Source organism: Palaemon carinicauda, chromosome 44 (assembly GCF_036898095.1).
Source record: "Palaemon carinicauda isolate YSFRI2023 chromosome 44, ASM3689809v2, whole genome shotgun sequence".
NCBI lineage: Eukaryota > Metazoa > Arthropoda > Malacostraca > Decapoda > Palaemonidae > Palaemon > Palaemon carinicauda.
In genome coordinates, this window is record NC_090768.1 from 7,588,147 (window position 1) to 7,610,810 (window position 22,664).

General features: G+C 42.0%; 1 protein-coding gene across 1 annotated transcript in view; it reads left to right on the forward strand.

Moving 5' to 3' along the window:
• Positions 1-22,664, forward strand: part of LOC137634206 (intraflagellar transport protein 74 homolog) — a 75,374-nt gene that overhangs the window by 697 nt on the left and 52,013 nt on the right. The window contains exons 2-3 of the mRNA XM_068366477.1: positions 14,144-14,340; positions 16,572-16,748. Of these exons, the coding sequence (XP_068222578.1) occupies positions 14,144-14,340; positions 16,572-16,748 (374 nt within the window). The remainder of the gene's footprint in view (positions 1-14,143; positions 14,341-16,571; positions 16,749-22,664) is intronic.

Sequence of the window (22,664 nt, forward strand, 5' to 3'; positions counted from 1 at the left end):
ATGCTATGCGGCATCCTCCTCAACCCATGAGGCAGGAGCCTCATGCTATGCGGCATCCTCCTCAACTCATGAGGCAGGAGTCTCATGCTATGAGGAGCCTCATGCTATGCGGCATCCTCCTCAAACCATGAGGCAGGAGCCTCATGCTATGCGGCAACCGCCTCAACCCATGAGGCAGGAGCCTCATACTATGCGGCATCCTCCTCAACGCATGCGGCATGAGCCTCATCCCTTGCAGCATGAGCCTCATCCCATGCAGCATGAGCCTCATCCCATGCAGCATGAGCCTCATACCATGCAGCATGAGCCTCATCCCATGCAGCATGAGCCTCATCCCATGCAGCATAAGCCGCACGCCATGCAACATGCTCTGCTTACCTTACAGCATGCTCTACATACAGCATGCTCTGCATACCTTACCGCATGCTCCTCAGTCACACATCTTTGGTTGTTGCCAACTCACTAGACTGTCAAGCAGTTTCATAACGTTGCCTTCTAGTCTGCTGCTTTTGCACCAGTGAAACCCTCACTGAGAGAACTTAGCTTTTCTCGGACATGGTTCCTGTAGATGAGAAAGTGCTATTCTCCCTCCTTCTGATATTCCCTTGAGGACTCTGTCATTGGGAGAGGAGCCTTTAGCTGCTTAGCCTCCTATGGACTTTTATTTAAGCATAACATGCTTCCAGGGAGGGTAATGGTTCCACTTCAGTCGCTAACCCCGTCTGTTACCACACCTGCTCCCATAGACCTTGAGCTTTGTTGCAAGACATGCAGTCCAGGCTTAGTCCTTGTTAGAGGATTTTTTGTTTACGGAGTCAGTGTGTCACTGGGAAGACGTTCAACAACCAGCAGAAGTGACTTGTTGTGACGCAGTGCGGCAACCTCAGCAACCCGATAAGGAGTTGTCTGTACGACCCAGACAGTCTAGACAGCTTCGGGTTGTCGCTGTACTTCCTCGCTTCCCCATGGTTGACAGTTCACAGACTGTGCAGCAGTACCATGATCTTGTGTCCGGCTCCGTCAGACGACTAGCTTTTAAGAGCTCCCACAAGTCGTCGCTGTCTGGAGATTCTCAGATGGACTATGGATCTGACCAAGGAACTGGGCCTCCTGGTCAATTTTGAGGAGTCCCAGCTCGTCCCATCCCAGACCATTGTCTACCTGGGTATGGATCTTCAGAGTCGAGCTTTTCGGGCTTTTCCGTCGGCCCCAAGGATCTACTAAGCCCTAGATTGCATCCAGAGCATGCTGAGAAGGAACCGATGCTCAGTCAGGTAGTGGATGAGTCTAACAGGGACACTTTCATCGCTGGCCCTGTTCATCGAGTTAGGGAGACGCCACCTCCGCCCCCTTCAGTATCATCTAGCGGCTCACTGGATAAAGGACATGACGCTAGAGACGATCTCAGTTCCTGTTTCCGAAGAGAGGAGGTCTACTCTCACGTGGTGAAAGAACAGCTTTCTTCTCAAGGAAGTCTACCTTTGGCTGTTCAGAAACCCGACCGCCGTCTCTTCTCTGACGCATCAGACACAGGCTGGGGTGCGACTTTGGACGGACAGGAATGCTCGGGAACATGGAATCAGGAGCTAAGGACACTTCACATCTATTGCAAGGAGCTGTTGGCGGTTCATCTGGCCTTGATAAACTTCAAGTCCCTCCAGCTTAACAAGGTGGTGGAGGTGGACTCTGACAACACCACAGCCTTGGCTTACATCCCCAAGCAGGGAGGGACTCATTCGTGGAAGTTGTTCTAGATCGCAAGGGACCTCCTCATCTGGTTAAAAGATCGAAAGCTCACGCTGGTAACGAGGTTCATTCAGGGCGTTATGAATGTCATGGCAGATCGCCTTAGCCGGAAGGGTCAGGTCATCCCCACAGAGTGGACCCTTCACAAGAATGTTTGCAGCAGACTTTGGGCCCTGTGGGGTCAGCCAACCATAGATCTGTTCGCTACCTCGATAACCTAGAGGCTCCCGTTGTATTGTTCTCCGATTCCAGACCCAGCAGCAGTTCACGTGGATGCTTTTCTGCTGGATTGGTCCCATCTCGACCTGTATGCATTCCCGCCGTTCAAGATTGTCAACAGGGTACTTCAGAAGTTCGCCTCTCGCAAAGGGACACGGCTGACGTTGGTTGGCTCCGCTCTGGCCCGCGAGAGAATGGTTCATAGAGGTACTGCAATGGCTGGTCGACATTCCCAGGACTCTTCCTCTAGGAGTGGACCTTCTACATCTACCTCACGTAAAGAAGGTACATCCAAACCTCCACGCTCTTCGTCTGACTGCCTTCAGACTTTCGAAAGACTCTCAAGAGCTAGGGGCTTTTCGAAGGAGGCAGCCAGAGCGATTGCCAGAGCAAGGAGGACATCCACTCTCAGAGTCTATCAGTCTAAAGGAGAAGTCTTCCGAAGCTGGTACAAGGCCAATGCAGTTTCCTCATCCAGTACCACTGTAACCCAGATTGCTGACTTCCTGTTACATCTAAGGAACGTAAGATCCCTTTCAGCTCCTAAGATTAAGGGTTACAGAAGTATGTTGGCAGCGGTTTTCCGCCACAGAGGCTTGGATCTTTCCACCAACAAAGATCTACAGGACCTCCTTAGGTCTTTTGAGACCTCAAAGGAACGTCGGTTGTCCACTCCAGGCTGGAATCTAGACGTGGTCCTAAGGTTCCTTATGTCATCAAGATTTGAACCTCTCCAATCAGCCTCTTTTAAGGACCTCACATTAAAAACTCTTTTCCTCGTGTGCTTGACAACAGCTAAAAGAGTAAGTGAGATCCACGCCTTCAGCAGGAACATAGTTTTCACATCTGAAACGGCTACATGTTCCTTGCAGCTCGGTTTTTTGCTAAAACGAGCTTCCTTCACGTCCTTGGCCTAAGTCGTTCGAGATCCCAAGCCTGTCCAACTTGGTGGGGGACGAACTGGAGAGAGTACTTTGCCCAGTTAGAGCTCTTAGGTACTATCTAAAAAGGTCATAACCTTTACGAGGACAATCAGAAGCCTTATGGTGTGCTATCAAGAAGCCTTCTCTTCCAAGGTCTAAGAACTCAGTTTCTTACCTATTCAGGCTCCTGATTAGGGAAGCACATTCTCATCTGAAGGAAGAAGACCTTGCTTTGCTGAAGGTAAGGACACATGAAGTGAGAGCTGTGGCTACTTCAGTGGCCCTCAAACAGAACCGTTCTCTGCAGAGTGTTATGGATGCAACCTATTGGAGAAGCAAGTCAGTGTTCGCATCATTCTATCTCAAAGATGTCCAGTCTCTTTACGAGAACTGCTACACCCTGGGACCATTCGTAGCAACGAATGCAGTAGTAGGCGGGGGCTCAGCCACTACATTCCCATAATCCCATAACCTTTTTAACCTTTCTCTTGAATACTTTTTATGGGTTGTACGGTCGGCTAAGAAGCCTTCCACATCCTTGTTGATTTGGCGGGTGGTCAATTCTTTCTTGAGAAGCGCCGAGGTTAAAGGTTGTGATGAGGTCCTTTAGTATGGGTTGCAGCCCTTTATACTTCAGCACCTAAGAGTCGTTCAGCATCCTAAGAGGACCGCTACGCTCAGTAAGGAAGACGTACTTAATAAAGGCAGAGTAATGGTTCAAGTCGTCTTCCTTACCAGGTACTTATTTATTTTATGTTATTTTTGAATAACTAATAAAATAAAATACGGGATACTTAGCTTCTTTGTTAACATGTATGCTGGTCTCCACCCACCACCCTGGGTGTGAATCAGCTACATGATTATCGGGTAAGATTAATATTGAAAAATGTTATTTTCATTAGTAAAATAAATTTTTGAATATACTTACCCGATAATCATGATTTAATTGACCCACCCTTCCTCCCCATAGAGAACCAGTGGACCGAGGAAAAAATTGAGGTGGTGTTGACAAGAAGTACTGGAGTACCTGACCACAGATGGCGCTGTGGTGTTCACCCCCACCTGTATAGCGATCGCTGGCGTATCCCGACCGTAGATTTCTGTCGGCAACAGAGTTGACAGCTACATGATTATCGGGTAAGTATATTCAAAAATTTATTTTACTAATGAAAATAACATATTTCTTCTGTTATCATAAATTTTTATAATTATTACATTTTAATGTAAAAGAAATTGTGAACAATGGCATCTGTATAACTTCCACGAGTCACAGGAGATGTTTTCGCTCTTCAGTCCTACCACAAACCCCAGAGAGTACATGCCTGAGTTTGACCTCTGACATTCACTCATTTTTAGGTTTGTTTTTCTCGTTTTCACCAAGAATTTTATCATTTCAAAGAGGAAAAGACAATTTCAACATTTTGCTAACATAAGGAAGAAGAAAATTTGCTCTATTAAGAGTTCAGAAGAGGGTAATATTGGTATTGGAGAGAGAGAGAGAGAGAGAGAGAGAGAGAGAGAGAGAGAGAGAGAGAGAGAGAGCCAGCCTTATTCTATGTTTGGGTTCCCCCAGGTCCCTCAGTGTGAGTTACCTCGTATATCCACCAGAGAATTTGCTAATGCATCTTCCAGTCTTGGATGGTCTGGGATGCATCTTAGGTATTTATCGAGCTTATTCTTGAACACATGTACGCTCACTCCTGATATGTTTCTTAGATGAGCTGGCAGCGCATTAAATAGTCGCTGCATTATCGATGCTGGTGCGTAGTGGATTAATGTCCTGTGTGCCTTCCTTAGTTTTCCTGGTATAGTTTTGGGCACTATTAATCTACCGCGGCTTGCTCTTTCTGATATTTTCAGCTCCATGATGTTTTCAGTAATTCCTTTGATTTGTTTCCATGCTTGTATTATCATGTAGCGTTCTCTTCTTTCTAGACTGTATAATTTTTAAAAATTGCAGTCTTTCCCAGTAGTCAAGGTCCTTAACTTCTTCTATTCTAACAGTAAAGGACCTTTGTACACTCTATTTGTGCAATATCCTTTTGGTAGTGTGGGTACCATATCACATTGCAGTACTCGAGTGTGCTATGTACATAAGTTTTGTACAGCATAATCATGTGTTCAGCTCTTCTTGTTTTAAAGTGTCTGAATAGCATTCCTATTTTTGCTTTACATTTAGCCAACAGTGTTGCTATTTGGTCGTTGCATAACATATTCCTGTTTAATATTACACCAAGGTCTTTAATTGCTTCCTTGTTTGCTATTGTCTCATTATTAGGTCCCCTGTATGCATATACCATTCTTTCTCTGTTTCCATAATTTATTGATTCGAACTTATTGGAGTTAAATACCATCCTATTTATCTCCGCTCATTCATGTATTTTGTTTAGATCTCTTTGTAATGAGTTCCTATCTTCATCACAAGTAATTTCTCTACTTATTCTTGTGTCATCGGCGAAACTTCTCACTACAGAGTCTTAACATTACAGTCTATGTCTGAGATCATAATAACAAACAGCAGTGCAGCTAATACCGTACCCTGTGGCATGCCAGATATTACCTGAGCTTCATCTGATTTCTTGTCATTTGCAACCACTATCTGTTTTCTGTTTTGTAGAATTTTTTTCTATCCATTTTCCTATCTTTCCCTTAATTTTATGCTTTCTCATTTTTTCTCTAATATATTATGGTCTACCTTATCAAAGGCTTTTGCAGAATCTAGATATACCACAGCTGTGTCTTTTTCATTTATCATATTTTTATATATGTTTTCATAGTGTGCTATCAGTTGGGTTTGTGTACTTTTTCCGGGCACAAAACCGTGTTGACCTACATTAAACAAATTATTTTTCACCAAATGATTCATTATTTTCTTTTTTATCACCCTTTCATACCCTTTCATAATATGTGATGTTAGACTAACTGGTCTATAATTTCTTGCCTCTAGTCTTGATCCACTTTTGAAAATAGGGATTATATATGCTAATTTATGTTTAACATACTCGTATATCTCTCTGATATCTACACTTTGTCTTAGCAGTATTGCAAGCGGCTTCGCGATAGTGTGTGCAGTTTTTTTTAACAAAATCGCTGAGAGAGAGAGAGAGAGAGAGAGAGAGAGAGAGAGAGAGAGAGAGAGAGAGAGAGAGAGAGAGAGAGAGAGCGCCTAGCCTGATACAAGCAAAAGAAGTAAGATATTGAGCATAAGGATCTTCATTTATGATTAAATTATGATGAATAATTTTGTTTTCTTTTATTAATACCAAAAAAAGAACATAAAATTCTTAATGATCATGATTTATTAATATTGTCTTTGTAAAAATAAAAAAAAAAACTTTGAATGCCCGTATCTCAAAACTATACTTATTGACCTTCAAATTCAATATTTTCAATATTTAACTTAGCCGGTGATTATATAGCTGCAACTCTGTTGCCCGACAGACAACTCTACGGTAAAAACTCGCCAGCGATCGCTACACAGGTTGCGGGTGTGCCCAACAGCGCCATCTGTCGTCCAGATACCCAGTACTCAATTTAAACAAAGACTCAATTTTCTCTCTGTCGAGCTATCGACAAGACGTACTTACTCGCTGTTGCTAAACTGGAGTTTTTTCACAACTAATTGGTGAAGTACTTTATTCTAGTTTTGAGCTTTCGCTATGCAGGTGTTTTATCTTCATCTTAAATCTTGAACTCGTTTTGGATAGATTTAATTATGGTGACAAAGAGAGTATGGACTTTCTTTCACTTTTAAATGGCCGACCCTTCCCTTAGACGGAAGTGTGTTTAGGCTTTTAGTAATTATCTTATCACGTTATAGATTTTCCTCTATATATTTTATATCTCTCCGCCTTTATTAGGCCTCTTCGATTAACTTTCCATTTATTATAAACATATAAAAATAATTTTAATGTTTTGTTTATATAGACCTTTCCTGAGAGAAGGCGGTCCTAACTTGGAAACCGAAGTTAATCAACGTTGAGCCCTTTATATCGTAATTAGCTTTTAAAGAGCTAAGGATTTAAAACTTTTTAAATGTAATATTTTATGAAAGAATTTCTTTGATAGTCTTCGTACTGTTTTCAAAGATGAACTAACGTTTAGTTTATTTATGCTACGCAGTTGTTGACGTTCAGGACGTTCAACATGCGCTCTATCGTTACGATAGAGAGAGAGTGTATCACGGTTTCACTTTGCAGTAAGAGTAAATCGATTCTGACGTTTTGTTCATTCTTTCTTAGCTTAAATGTTTTAAATTCTATTTTAAAGGAACTTTTTATTTGAAAAACCTTTCAGTTTTTTCCTTTAGTCAAATAACATGTTTTTTTGACGAAATATAATTGGGCTCTTCTCTTAGGTGCGAAATCAAGAGAGAAAGAGAGAGAGAGATAGAGACGGAGGGAGAGAGAGGAGAGAAAACGTTCCGTTCAAGCGGGTAACGTTGTTCTCGAGTTACTCTCGTCCCTAGTCGCTGTACGGGGAGGAAGGATAAAACGTTTTTAGTTTTTTATTCTCGTCCCCAGGCTATGTGCGGTGAGAGATTGAAAACGTAGTTATATGAACTAGTGTTTAGTCTCTTTCCCAGCCACTGATTTTTTTATCTTAAAATATGTTTTCTTTTTTTTGCTGGTATTAATGAGCTTGCATTATACGACTGATTTCGCAATTACTACCTTTTAATGAAGGGTAGAATTGCGTGTTTCAGGTAGAAATCAGTAAAAGTTTCGATTTCAGTGAAATAAGTGCAAAACAGAAAATCGAAGTGATAAAGTGATATGCGCAAAGTGTTACAGTGTTGCGTCCGAGGGTTCGTCTGTTCGTGCCTGTCGTTCACCTAGTCCGGGACCTCTTGCATGCTCCCAAGCCCAGGGGAGAAGTAATGTCAAACGACTTATGGGTTCGAGAGGCCTTGATCAACGAACAGACGTTTTCCCTCTATGGTATCGGGTGTATCTTACCAAGATCTCCCCTACCATAAGACGAGAGAGACGTTGTTTCTCCTCGTCATCCGAAGGCTTTTCGCATAAGAAACCTGTCACAAGGTTTCGAAGCCCTTAAGCGAAAGTCAGTCCTTTCAGGACAGGTCCAGCGTCCTGGTTACAACCATTAGGACAGCTCTGACCCTATGCAGTCATCGGATAACTGCTCGCCGCCTAACAAAAGCGTAACACAGACTCCGAGAGTCTTTTTTTGTTGGCAAAGTGTTGCGGTCACAGACGTTACCCTCGTCTCTTACCACAACCATTTCCGTTGATCCTTAATGGGTTGTATGGCAAGACATGCAGTATATGCTTGCCTCCCTTATGGAAGACTATTCTGCCGATTAGTCCGTTGAGTCTAGCCGTTTATCTCATCGATATCCTGGCTTTCAGCCAACCTAACGTTCCTTTGTGCTTACTGTTGACGTTGGCGTAGCTTAGTCACGTCAGTCAGGTTGTTTAGAACCACACTCGATGCGGTCTCGTGTGGTTTTTCAGCCGCATTTGGACGTTAGGCCACTTGCTGATGTTCCTGTTGACGTTCAAGACGTTCACTAACAATCGGAGTTGACTTGTTTTGACGCTGTGCGTCAACCTCCGCATTCTAGAGTTGTTTTGACTGCTCAGTCTAGGCAGTCAAAGCAGTCTCGAGTGGACGCTGTGCGTCCTCACGCACCTGTTGTGGTTGACAGTTCAGTTGTTGACAGTTCACAGACTGTCAAGCAGTTACATGACGTTGCGTTCTGGTCCGCTACTAATGCACCAGTGAGTGTGGACTCTGCTTGTAAAGCATTGCCACCATGGTAGGTCTCTCCCTTGCTTGAGACTCAGCTTTTATCGGACAAGGTTCCTGTAGATGAGGAAGTTGCTGTTCCCCCTCCTACTGATATTCCCTTGAGGACTCTGTCAGATGGAGAGGAGCCTAAAGCTGCTTAGCCTCCTATGGACTTTAATTAAATCATGATGATTTTTTTAAGGATCTTTGTCCGGATCTTTTTGTGACTGCTGCTCCTCGTTCGCCTAAACGTCAGAGCTTACACTAGGCCTAGCTACTTCGAAGCCGTTGTTTTTAAGCTAGTGCTCTCTCGCTCTCCTAGAGAGCTTTACGTTGGCTAGGCGACTGGTTTTTCACCAGGAGGAGTTTGGGGGATACAGCCTTTGCTTTCCCTTCTTTTAAACTGGTTTATAGAGCGAGAGTCTGATATGACACGAGAGAAGTTCTCGGCTTGGGAGTTCATGCCTCTGCCCAGATAGACTTCTCAATTCTCGTAGACTCTCCCTGGCGCCTGGCCAGGAGACGCTCCAAGTTGTTTACAGGTCAACTTCACAGCTGTTTTCGAGCCTTTGAAGTTTTGCTGTACAATTATGTCATGCATAACAAGGCTTTCAGGGATGGTAAGCGGTACCGCCTCAGTCGCTAACCCCGTCTGTTGCCACACCTGCTCCCGTAGACCCTAAATGGGCTTTGCTGCAAGACATGCAGTCCAAGCTTGCGTCCTTGATAGAGGACTTTAATGCGGAGAAGGTTGCTACCGAACCTTCTGGCCAACAACCTTCCAACCGGTCGGTTGTGCGCCCTGTTGACGCTGAGGTAACCTACTCGCGTCTGCCAGTTGAGGTGGTTCCTCCACCGATGCGACCCAGTGTGGGTTGCCAGCCGCACGTTGACGTTAAGCGACGCTCGGAGGTGGTTGTTGACGTTCAGGACGTTCAACAACCAGCAGAGGTGACTTGTTTTGACGCAGTGCGTCAACCTCAGCAACCCGGTAGGGTGTTGACTGCACAACCCAGACGGTCTAGACAGTCTCGGGTTGACGCTGTGCTTCCTCGCGCACCCATGGTTGTTGACAGTTCACAGACTGTGCAGCAGTTCCATGATATTGCGTCCGGCTCCGTCACGCATCCACCAGTGCGACCGGACTCAGCGAGCCAGACGTTGCCCACTCCGTTGCCGTTTCCTCATCAGTTTTCGGATGAGGAACCCTCTGATGAGGACGTTGCTGAACAACAAGACGATCAGCCCCCAGAATAGATCAAGCCCTGCTATCCATCCAGAAGATGCTGAAGAAGGAACGCTGCTCAGTCAGGCTGTGGATGAGTCTGGTGGGGACACTGTCATCCGTGGAACAATTTGTGTCACTAGGAAGACTACACCTCCGTCCTCTTCAATACCATCTAGCTTTTCACTGGAAAAAGGACAAGACGCTAGAAGCGGTCTCGATCCCGGTTTCCGAAAAGATAAAGTCTTGTCTGACTTGGTGGAAGGACAATATCAACCTAAGAGAGGGTCTTCCCCTGGCTGTTCAGACTCCCAACCACGTTCTCTTCTCGGACGCATCGGACGTGGGCTGGGGCGCGACACTAGACGGTCGGGAATGCTCAGGACTGTGGAACTCGAGTCAGAGGAGCATGCATATCAACTGCAAGGAGCTGTTGGCAGTATATCTGGCCTTGAAAAGCTTCAAGTCTCTCCTTCGAGGCAAAGTGGTGGAAGTTAACTCGGACATCACCACGGCCTTGGCGTACATCTCCAAACAAGGAGGTACCCACTCACTGACGTTGTACGAGATCGCAAGGGACCTGCTCATCTGGTCAAAAGGTCAAGACATCTCCCTAGTAACGAGGTTCATCCAAGGCGACTTGAACGTCATAGCAGATTGTCTCAGTCGGAAAGGGCAAGTAATTCCAACCGAATGGACCCTCCACAAGGATATGTGCAAGAGACTTTGGGCCACTTGGGGTAAAACCATCCATAGATCTCTTTGCAACCTCGCTGACCAAGAGGCTTCCAATCTATTGCTCTCCAGTCCCGGACCCAGCAGCAATACATATAGATGCTTTCCTCCTAGATTGGTCACATCTGGATCTCTACGCATTCCCACCGTTCAAGATTGTCAACAAGGTACTGCAGAAGTTCGCCTCTCACGAAGGGACAAGGTTGACGTTAGTTGCTTCCCTCTGGCCCGCGAGAGAATGGTTCACCGAGATACTTCGATGGTTAGTAGACGTTCCCAGTTGTCTTCCTCTAAGGGTAGACCTTCTACGTCAGCCACACGTAAAGAAGGTACTCCAAAGCCTCCACGCTCTTCGTCTGACTGCCTTCAGACTATCGAAAGACTCTCGAGAGCTAGAGGCTTTTCGAAGGAAGCAGCCAGTGCGATTGCTAGAGCAAGGAGAGCTTCTTCCTTAGAGTCTACCAATCGAAGTGGGAAGTCTTCCGAGACTGGTGCAAGTCAGTTTCTGTATCCTCGACCAGTACCTCTGTAGCTCAAATAGCTGTTTTTCTCTTATACCTGAGAAAAGGACGATCCCTTTCAGCTCCCACTATCAAGGGCTACAGAAGCATGTTGGCATCGGTCTTCCGGCATAGAGGCTTAGATCTTTCCAAACATAAAGATCTGCAAGACCTCCTTAAGTCTTTTGAGACCACCAAGGAGCGTCGTTTGGCTACCCCTGGATGGAATTTAGACGTGGTACTAAGATTCTTCATGTCAGACAGGTTGGAGCCGTTACAATCAGCCTCCCTGAAAGATCTCACTCTTAAGACTCTTTTCCTGGTATGCTTAGCCTCGGCTAAAAGAGTCAGTGAGATTCATGCCTTCAGCAAGAACATAGGATTTTCGTCAGAAAAAGCCACTTGTTCGCTACAACTTGGTTTTCTAGCCAAAAATGAGCTGCCTTCTCGGCCTTGGCCTAAATCTTTCGATATCCCCAGCTTATCGGAGATCGTAGGCAATGAACTAGAAAGAGTCTTATGCCCTGTTAGAGCTCTTAAGTTCTATTTAAAGCGTACTAAACCTTTACAAGGCCAATCTGAAGCTTTATGGTGTTCAGTTAAGAAACCATCCTTGCCTTTGTCAAAGAATGCTTGGTCAGACTTTATCAGATTGTTAATACGAGAAGCTCATTCACATCTGAGTGAGGAAGACCGAACTTTGCTTAAGGTGAAGACGCACGAAGTTAGAGCTGTAACAACTTCCGTGGCCTTTAAGCAAAATATATCTCTGCAAAGTATAATGGACGCAACCTATTGGAGAAGCAAGTCAGTGTTCGCGTCATTTTACTTGAAAGATGTCCAGTCTCTTTACAAGAACTGCTACACACTGGGACCATTCGTAGCAGCGAGTGCAGTAGTGGGTGAGGGCTCAACCACTACAATTCCCTAATTCCATACCCTTTTAATCTTTCTCTTGAAATGTTTTTATTGTTGTTTTTTGGGTTGTCCGGAAGGCTAAGAAGCCTTTCGCATCCTGGTTGATTTGGCGGGTGGTCAAAGTCATTTCTTGAGAGCGCCTAGATTAGGGGTTTTGATGAGGTCCTGTTGTATGGGTTGCAACCCTTGATACTTCAGATCCTAGGGGTCGATCAGCATCCTAAGAGGATCGCGAGGCTCCATAAGGAAGACGTACTTAAAAGGCAGAGTAATTGTTCAAGTCGACTTCCTTACCAGGTACCTATTTATTTTGTTTTTGTTATTTTGATAACTTCTAAAATGAAATAAAAACTCTTAGCTCATAAAAGTGTAAACATATATTGCTGGTCTCTACCCACCCCCCTGGGTGTGAATCAGCTATATAATCACCGGCTAAGTTAAATATTGAAAAATGTTATTTTGATAATAAAATAAATTTTTGAATATACTTACCCGGTGATTATAAATTAAAGGACCCTCCCTTCCTCCCCAATAGAGACGCAGTGGGACGAGGAGAAAATTGAGTCTTTGTTTACATTGAGTACTGGGTATCTGGACGACAGATGGCGCTGTTGGGCACACCCGCAACCTGTGTAGCGATCGCTGGCGAGTTTGTACCGTAGAGTTGTCTGTCGGGCAACAGAGTTGCAGCTATATAATCACCGGGTAAGTATATTCAAAAATTTATTTTATCAAAATAACATGTCTCCCTTAGTTTTAAAGATATATGGCTGGTTCAATATCACCAGGAGAAGACCAAATTGCTCGACTACCCTCTCCCTGAGATGCAATCTTGGTATGAGAACTCAAATGCCAAATTCCCTACGGAATATAGTGGCATGATTAAAACCTACTGTATTTATTCTTTGTATTTCTATGATGTTTATATTTAGTGTAATTGTCTTTACCTGCATTTCTTGTCTCTAATGCTAATGTCCTATAACAGAGAACTTTTTTTGGAGGCTTACTTTCTGTCACAGCCTATGTGCAATGAATTTTATCTTATTTGTTATTCTTTTCTATTTTTCTTAAACTACATTAATTTCGTTCTCCTTCAAAAGACACATACATCATTTCTTTTTAATTTCCTACCTACGAAAGCTTTTCCGTTTGTTTTCATTTATACATTATTCATTTATTTGCTATATAAGCCAATTTTGGAACTGTAGGTCCTCCTGTCAGTTAGGGTTCGATCACCTACAATCTAGGTTTATACAAGTCTGTGTAGAGAGACAGAACTTGTCCATCACTCTTTAACCCTCTTAGATTTTGTATCACTAACTTGTATCTCTCTTCCAGTTTGTTCCTTTGTTTATTTCTTACGTTGTTCCTTGCGAACAATTAGTTTTCAAATAAATGAATTAAATTAAACTTTTATTATTCTCACTACATTTTTAATTAAAGCCTTAAAGAGTTGTAAATGAATATAAATGAATCAAGTAAACAGATAAGTGCATTCTATGAGACTTGTTCTCTTAGTTGAATGGCACCCTGTTGGGAATTGATTTGTTGAATTAAGAGGGCTGGCCGGCTAATGCCGATTTTTGATGACAGGACTTCGACATTTATACCACTTAATAAGGTGACTTAGGACATCTCCAAACTGCATAGGATTTTTGCCTCTGACCTTCGATTTTGCGACGCCAGGGCGATTTATCCTGAAAATTAGTGTTTTTCAAATTCTATCTCATCCCTTGATGATTATTACTAAGATCTGGGATTACTACCCTATATAGACCTGATATAGACCTCCAATAATATGAAGAGTTTTTTTTTTCTCAAAGTAATTTTTTGGCCAGATATGAATTTTTTTCATTACGGTAAAAAGTAAATCCTAAAAATCAGGGGAAAAAATTAAGAAAAAAAAATGTGAAACAAAAATTGGAAAAAGGGCTCCATTTCATTGTTTTATAATGTATTTCTTCAGAGATAAAATAAAAGGAGTTTAGGCCTTTATCCTGTTGATTATTGATTTATTATAGATTTATTGTAAATGAAAAATTATTTGTCTTTTGCTAAAATTTTAAATCCTTATTGCTATGGAAAGATTACTGTACATTCTAATTTTGTATATTTTTTTATAGAACTGCAAGGAGCACTTGGCGATTATAATTTGCTTCTAGACTTGGTCAACACCGATACTGAAAAATTAGAAATAGACGAGGAAACAAAAGCTTTAAAGGAAACTAATCAAGAAAACAGAGACAAATTAGATGCCTTATTTACACGTAAACAGGATATGGAGTCCATGATGCGGCAGTTAGAAGGAGAAATTGAAGAGGTAAGAATTCTCTTTATTTTTATTTTGTTAAATAATTATGCAATATCAAATTACTCTAGCCATGATTAGGCATTTCAAGTGCAATTCATACCCATTATTATTTATATAATTTATTTATATATGGTAATTTGAAATAGTAAATTATCAGGATACAAACATTTTTATTTTGCTAAGCCATGGAAGATTATACAGGACTGTGGCCAAGAAGATTAATAATTTTCTGTGCCACAGTAAAGGTATTCTTATTGATTATTCTAAGTAGACGTTATTTTGTACAAAGTGTATGATTGATATTTCACGATATTTATGATAACTTGATTTAAAATGAAATTGAATTGAAGATATGCAGACCTTTCTAATAATAAAATAATACATAATAGTGTAAGAATGAGACTCGATAACCCTTGAAAAATTTTATTGAATTATTCTAGTAAATACAAAAAGGTATGTTGGCTTTGCCACTTCATCAGTGGAAGATTTTCTAATAAAATGCTGTAATTTTAACATCTCATGAAAATTTTACAATACTGTATACAGCATTTTACCCCCTCCATAGTATCCAATCAATCAAGAACTTCTACATGTAATCTTCAGTTTAACAGAGGTTTTTATTCTCCTCTACCTGTCAATATTTTGATTTATGTTATCATTTACCTTGGTGATAACTGATGAAGGTTTGGTTTTAGTGAGATTTGTTTCTTTAGATTGACAAAAACATTTATTGTTACTGATACAGGAAAAATGTTATTTTATACAGTAAATCATGTTATAAAAGTTAAAATTCTGATGATTATTTCCGGTAAAATATCAACTCACTCCATATATATTACATGTATAGGTACATCATACCTTATATCCATAGTATTTTTGTTTGAAGATTTACAGTCAATCAAATCTATGATAAAAATGTCACTTTCTTTGCAAAACTGAATGTACCAATGTTTTTAAACAGTACACAATATTTTCTCTCTTGATAACACTAATGTGAAAGAAATTACACTCATCATCCTTGTAATTAGAGAAAATAAACTAAGGAAATTTGCTCCCTGTGCTTTATCAAACTTAAATAGGATTGAAAAACAAGCTTCAAAGAAATTTAGCTGAATCACAAAAGTAAATTAAACTGCCCCTACAAAAGGAAATTAATTCTATACCTGATTCTTGCTATACACAGTACCTCCCCAAAAATGTTTGTTCCTGCACAAATACAAACCCTCGTCAATTATAGGTGCTTACTCCATTGCTACTTTTCCAACAATGGAGTAAACCCCTATAAATTACTTAGGTTTGTATGACTAGGAAAGATACAAATTATATAAAGAATTTTTTAGGTTTCCCTTAGCCAAAACCCCTTTTTTTCAATATGAAATTTGTATTGAAGAAGTGATTAGGGAAGAGATGGAAGTGTAGAACTGTATTGTGATAGATAGGCAGATCTTAAAAGAAGGATATTATTTGTATTAGCTTGGGAACACACTGGACAATGGAACAGAAGCCAAGGGGGAATAAGAAAGAATTAGCTATACAAGCACCTCTAGTGTTCTTATTATTGTGGTCTTATAGTAGTAGGCGTGCCTATCTATTCGCACTCAATCATCCGACTTAGAGCATTCACTTGCTTGTGCTCTCCTTTCTATTTGCTCACAAGTTCATTTACCAGTGCAGGATCTCAATATCGAGAACCCTTTGCTGTATAGTGAATGAAATTTATTGAGATGGCTCCACATCTGGTAGATAAAGATTTCTCGTGAGTAGATAGAACAGACACTTTGATTGTGACATAAGGCCTGTATCCCTCTGTTCCCCAGAGATTGGCACTCAGAAGGATATCTAAGATTTAGAACAAGTGACAGTGGAAGTCTAAAATCCAATGCCAGAGTGCAGGGTAAACCTCATATGTATGAAAATGTAAGAGAGAGGTAGTGTCCAGACATTGGAAAATAGATGGCATCCAAAGATTAAAAGGGTTTGAATATATGCTGAGAAGGATTGGGAAACTGTTAGTCAGAAAACCTTAAATATGGAAATTCTGGGACAAAACTCTTATGTGAAAGCCCAGGAAATGACTGAAATAGAGGATAGATGAAAAACTGTGCCTGTTGGTAGTTCATGCAGATAAAAGTATAGGACAAGTTAGTTGAGAGAGCTCATAACCCATACGGTTACGATGAAAATTAACTTAAATTTTTTATGAACAGAAGCACTTAATGCAACTTTTCTTTTCCTTGCAGGAACGGCACATGGGGGAAAGTCTTGTGGAAGCTATGCAGCCAGCATTGCAAAATAAATATCTTGATTTCAGGAATTTGAATAGTTCCCTGCTACAGCATCTTGACCAAATGCAACACGAATTAGATGCTTTAGAGAACCGGAAAGCTGGTTTAGAGGATGAACTTACCACATCAAAGGTCAGCATTTATGTTTCATGTTATCAGCTTTCATTAAGATGAATTATTTCAATTGAGTTTTCAAGATCAAAAGTCTGGGATGATAGTATTACATGTTTTCAGATTTTGTCAGGATGAAGCTGCAATGCATCTTACTTGCTTTTAACATTTCAAAATTTATGATTCTATTGTGCTCATGGAAAATTATGCATTGTTCAAGTAGCCATTAAATATATTATTAATTGTAAGCATGGAGATAATTTTACAGTATATGTAATTAAGTTGAAGGGTTTGCAAATGTACAGTATGTTATGCATCTTTGCAGATTTAGATTACTGTATTGTAGAATCATTCTTTTCACATACAAAAATATTAATCTACAGTAGCCCTTCAAGCATTGCCTCACTAGATAGGCTATTTTAAATTAATAAGTATACGATGAAAGAAATTTGTTTGTTCCTACTCATATACAAGCCTTTAGTTCTTTAAAATAGGAGATGTCATCAGTGCAATCTGGAAAGGCCTTTGAATCGTTAACAAAGTAGTTGGTTAACGACTGGTGGTGCGAGAGGAAATCCCTCTCACCAGCCTTTCACAGACTAACCACTTTAGACTTCGGCCACAACTGGTACAAACATATTATTGGGTAGCTCTTTCATTGTTGGATTTTTTGTTTGTTTGTTAAAAGTGTTCTTTTTTATTTATAGGAGCATTCTTGCTTGTGACAGCAGAAGTGCACTGAAAGGTAAGACATGTAATAGATTATTGTTAATCTTCACGTGTTGTGTACCTGCTATGAAGGGCACACTGTACACAGTCCTGTCTCCCCCCCCCTTTTTTTATTTATTAGGAAAACAATGAACTTTGCTTGGAGCGTTTCTTGGCATAGTAGTACAGTATCCTTTCTTTGGAAGGGAGTAGCCCAGTTCTGACTGAGTGTTATCCATACTCGTGTATTTGATAATGAACATCATTTTGTGCTGATGGGCACACCTGTCACTGTCAGTTTGCCTCCAGGAGTTGAGCCTTGTGTAGTTCAGCTTAATGTGGTGCTAGTGTCTATGAGTGTGACAAAACCCCTTGTTTAGTGGTTTGTGTTGCTACGAAGGAAGCTCCTGTAGCTTCCTCCTCCAAGGGAGAGCAGTCATTATTGGTCATCCAGACTGTGACTCCTCTGTGGCAGCAAGGGAGAATGGTTGGTATGGAGAAGTTGGAGTTTGTTGTGTCTCTTCCTGCTTAACCTTAGCTTGCAGCTCTTTACTATACATTACTATCCCACTGACTGGTACTTTCAGAGTCAGTTAGAAAAGTGTGAAGCTAGTGTGACAGAAACCTTTGTGCCATTAGTTATAGTGAATACACTTACCCAGACTGATCTGCACTGTATGGTAGGTCAATAAGGGTATGAATCTTGTTACTTCCTTAAGCTGATACGAAGCTCACTCGCCACCCAGTACCTTTGGGTCTTTTTAGAAATCGTCAGCCTGGTGTAACAGCTAACACTGGTTCATCAATTGAAGGTGAAAGGTTATATCCGCACTGACCACCTGCACTGTACGGTAGGCATGGATAATGTCAGTCGCTACTCCTTGTGCTGGTATGAAGCTTTCTTGCTGAAAGGGTGTTAAACAAAAGGTGAGCCTGGTGTGACAGTTACTGCTCTTTTCATCAGTTGTAGGTGAGCAGTCCTTCCCGGACTGAACAGAAGCACCATAGGCAGATGAGAGTAAGGATATGCAATTGTTAGAAGGCAAGGCAAATCTTGATATGAAAACTGTCATACATTCATACAGGTAGCAGGTGATTCACCTTCCCTTACTTTCTGTTACTTAGAGAATCATCTCTGCTCTATTCTATCATTGTCACTCAGGTGCATGAAAGAAAAAGATTCCCCTGCCTAAAAATTCCCACCTTGCATTTGTGCAAGACGGAGTTTACTCCAGTGCCTGTAAGTAATTGGTCCATACTACATGCTTTATGAGCACTGATTTATTCTCCATGTTCCACACGCACCGAGCCAGGCCAGTAACACACACTAGGTCACAGAGGGAGGATTAAATGTTAATGCTCCTTATCTATACTGATTGTTTGCAGCCTGATTTTTCATCTGCCTTTTATTCATATGTTCCCAGATTTGTTATTGGACCATGACATTTGTATTATGGATTAGGGAATAATCCCCTAAGTTGATTGAGAATCACTTATGCCTTGTGAGGGGCAAAAGATTCATCAGTCTGACCAAGAAGGACCTGGCCTCTGTTGAATTTCTTGAGCGTCAGTCAACTGACTCTGAGCAGTCTTAGGCAGCCATGGTGCCCCCGTTTCTTGAATGTTGTAGATGTTGTAAGTTATTTCAAAGAACCACACGGTATGAACCTGACCACAGATGCTGTGCTTAGAACCTACTAGTAAGGCCTTGGATGGGTGGAATGCTCAGATCTGCAAGTCTGATTATTCAAATAGGTGTAGCATATTTAGAAAGCCTTTGCCTTTTCTGCTAACTTGACAATAGGCCTTGATGCAGAGGACAGTGCTTCTCGTCTGCCCATGTTAGCTGTCCAGACCGTACTGTCAATCAACTGATGGTCAATCACAGTAACAAACATTGCTTTCATTGGGGTTCAACTCTGTAGTATAGGGCAAAGTTCCACTGTATTTTGCTATTGAGAAACACAGAATTTTCTTCTTTTCTCTCCAGATAACCAACCTGCTTAAATTTATGTACACAAACAACAGTTGGACTGTTGATTGAATTGGTTTTAAGCTACTCATCTCCCTTTCCAAAGGGTGATATTGAGGCACTGGTAGACAGGGAGGCCCATGTGTTAGTACTCTTTCATCCACTGTGTGCTAGCACTCGATAACATTTGCTCTTTGGTGGATTTCCCTACCAAGATCCATACTTTTTATGACTCTTATTATACGAGGGCTAACCCAGCCAAGCCTTTGGGAGTGACCATGTCATCTGCCTTGGGTTAGAGGAATGCTCCTTCTTTCTCCAAGTCTCAGTAAAGAACATCATTAGCTTCTTCCTCCAGAATGTGTCAGACTCTGCTCCACCTGTCCTTTACACTTCCAGTCCAGGAATGGTGTAAAAAAAAAAAAGGGGGTATGCTTTCACTTGTACATTCCCTCCCCATCTTCCATCTGAATTCAGTTGAGATCTACCTTCCAGGTTCCATCTCTGGACGTGTCAAAAGAGGTAAAACAATCTTGGATTTCATGCTAGTAGTATCATACTATCATTCTCCAGTCCCCTCCCATTGGCTCTTCTAAAGTCACCAGGGACAGAGTATGATTCCATACCCTTCTCAGTTGAATTGTTCAACTGTATTTTTTTGCTCCATAATCATCCTTCAGAGAGGGAGACTTCATGTAACTCAAGGAACTTGTAGTGCATGCAGCTCTTCAGTCATCCCAAAAGCATCTTTGTTCCTCAGGTGTTCAGATGACTGTCTACCTGAGTGTTAGCCAGAGCCTCGTGGACTGACCTGTTTGGTGGATTTCCCTGCCAAGATCCATACTATTTCTGGCTCTTATTATACGAGGGCTAACCCAGCCAAGCCTTTGGGAGCAACCATGTCATCTGGCTTAGGTTAGAGGAATGCTCCTTCATTTTCCAAGTCTCAGTAAAGAACATCACTAGCTTCTTCATCCAGAATGTGTCAGACTCTGCTCCACCTGTTCTCAACACTTCCAGTCCAGCAATGGTGTAAGAAAAAAAAAATAGGGGGTATGCCTTCACTTGTACATCCCCTCCCCATTTTCCATCTGAATCCAGTTGAGATCTACCTTCCAGGTTCCATCTCTGGACATGTTAAAAGAGGTAAACTAATCCTGGATTTCATGCTGGTAATATCATACTACCCTTTTCCAGTCCTCTCCCATCGGCTCTTCCTAAGTTGTCAGGGATAGTATGATTCCATACCCTTCTCAGCTGAATTGTTCAACTGTATCTTTTTGCTCCATAATCATCCTCCAGAGAGGGAGATTTCATGTGACTCAAGGAACTTGTAAGGCATGCAGCTCTTCTGTCATCCCAAAAGCATCTTCGTTCCTCAGGTTTTCAGATGACTGTTCAACTGAGTGTTAGTCAGAGCCTCGTGGACTTACCTGTTTGGTGGACTTCCCCTGCCAAGATCCATACTATTTTTGGTTCTTATTATAATATGAGGATCATGATCAAGGTTGATCTGATCTTATGGCCAAGCACAGGACAATATGCCTGGGAATGCTGTTTGACTGGGAAGTTTCCATTATTGCATGTAACAGGACAATCAGAGAGGTAGTGAACCTGTTCCTGATCAGTTGGAACTACTGAACCACTCTTGGTAGCAAAGAAGAACAGTTGGCGGGGGAAAAAGATGCGAGTTCTCTACCTCTTCTTCCTATTCATAGTCTCTTCTTTGGACACTTTCTCAGAAGGAATAAGAAACAGGAGGCCTCTTATGAGAATCTCCTTTGGACTTCTAGTGAGCCCTCGTTACTTTCTGGAAGAAGTGACAGATCTGATTTCATCCGTTGACCTCTACTTTAGAGTTTGGTCTGGTGAACCCTAAATGACCAAGAGCCTTATGTGATGGCTTCCTCTTTTAATTACTTAACACCAGCTCTGTAGAATAGGAGAAAGCAAGGCATTACACACAACTTCCCCATTCCTTATGGTGTTTAGGAGTGTCCTTGTCCTCAAGAAAACCCTCGTCCTCTGGCTGGAGTGAGCAATAGAGCTCACCTGCCTGCTAACTGATACCCTTGGGGTTCATTAAGTGGAGCTTGAGCCTTGAGTCATGTGTGACAGGTACCAGTGTGGCACTGCTTTTAGGTGAGCGGTCTAAAACACAGGGAAATACCCTGCCCTTGAAATCCGTGCCTCTTCCTCCTCTTGGAGTGACTGATGGAGGTTAAGCAATGACTGTTTTTTGGGGAATTGGTCAACTGAATCATGAGACCAGTATGACTGATACTCTTGGCATATCGGCCAGTAGGTAAGGGACCGAGGGCCAATACCGTTCAGGTAGGGTGAAACATCATCATCCTCCATCCTTATTCCTTCCAGGGGATACACTGGTGTGGCCTCATGTCAAGTGGTATTTCGTTCAGCTAGCTCTCGGGTAGGCAATGAGAGAGACTCTCTGTGATGTGGTCGTAGAGAACATGTTTCACCAGCCAGAGCACCTTTCAGCAGATCGCGGATATTCTCGTCTACCTCTGCTGACGACTATTCACAGTAGGGTTTGCAGCCCTCCTCCTTGGGAAAATGGACCATGCAAGAAGAGAGCTTTGAGCAGTCTTACTTACCCTGGTATTTAGGTGTCCCAGGGTGGGATGGTTCTTGTCCTCAAAGTACTGGTGAGCACATCTGCTAATCTGAAGAGGGCATCATAGGGGTCTCCTTCAAAACAGTCTCTCATATCTACAATGATAACAGAGTAGGAGAGTTCTTGGGTCTGTCATCATGTCAATCTTAGAGGGATAGGGGCTCTGTTCCCTTTGTTGTCACATGGAGCTTGTTACAAAATCTTAGTACCAGTTGGTTTCAAACACTAGTTTGAGACTCGATTCTATCCCTCCAATGTGAAGTTGATATACAGATGCCTTGTTAGGGTCATGTGGTTCTTCTTGACAAGTCCTCGATATCTCACAATGTAATGTCTCAGCCTTCTCATTATCATCAGCGTGATCAAGAAGGAAGTATCCAGACACTATTCCTTCTGGTCTTGTGACGTTGCTTTATGTCAGGTGCAACTTCGGTCAGTGCAGGCTTCTTACTTCTCAAAGAAAAACTCACAAGCTTAGCCCTATCAGTAGCCTTCTGATTTACCTGTCATTGTACTTGGAGTTGAAGGCTGTTTATGAAAGTTTCGGACCACCTTCGCCTCTGTACATGATTGACGTTGCCCATAGGCTCTTAAACCCCTCTCCTGTGGTGGTTACCAA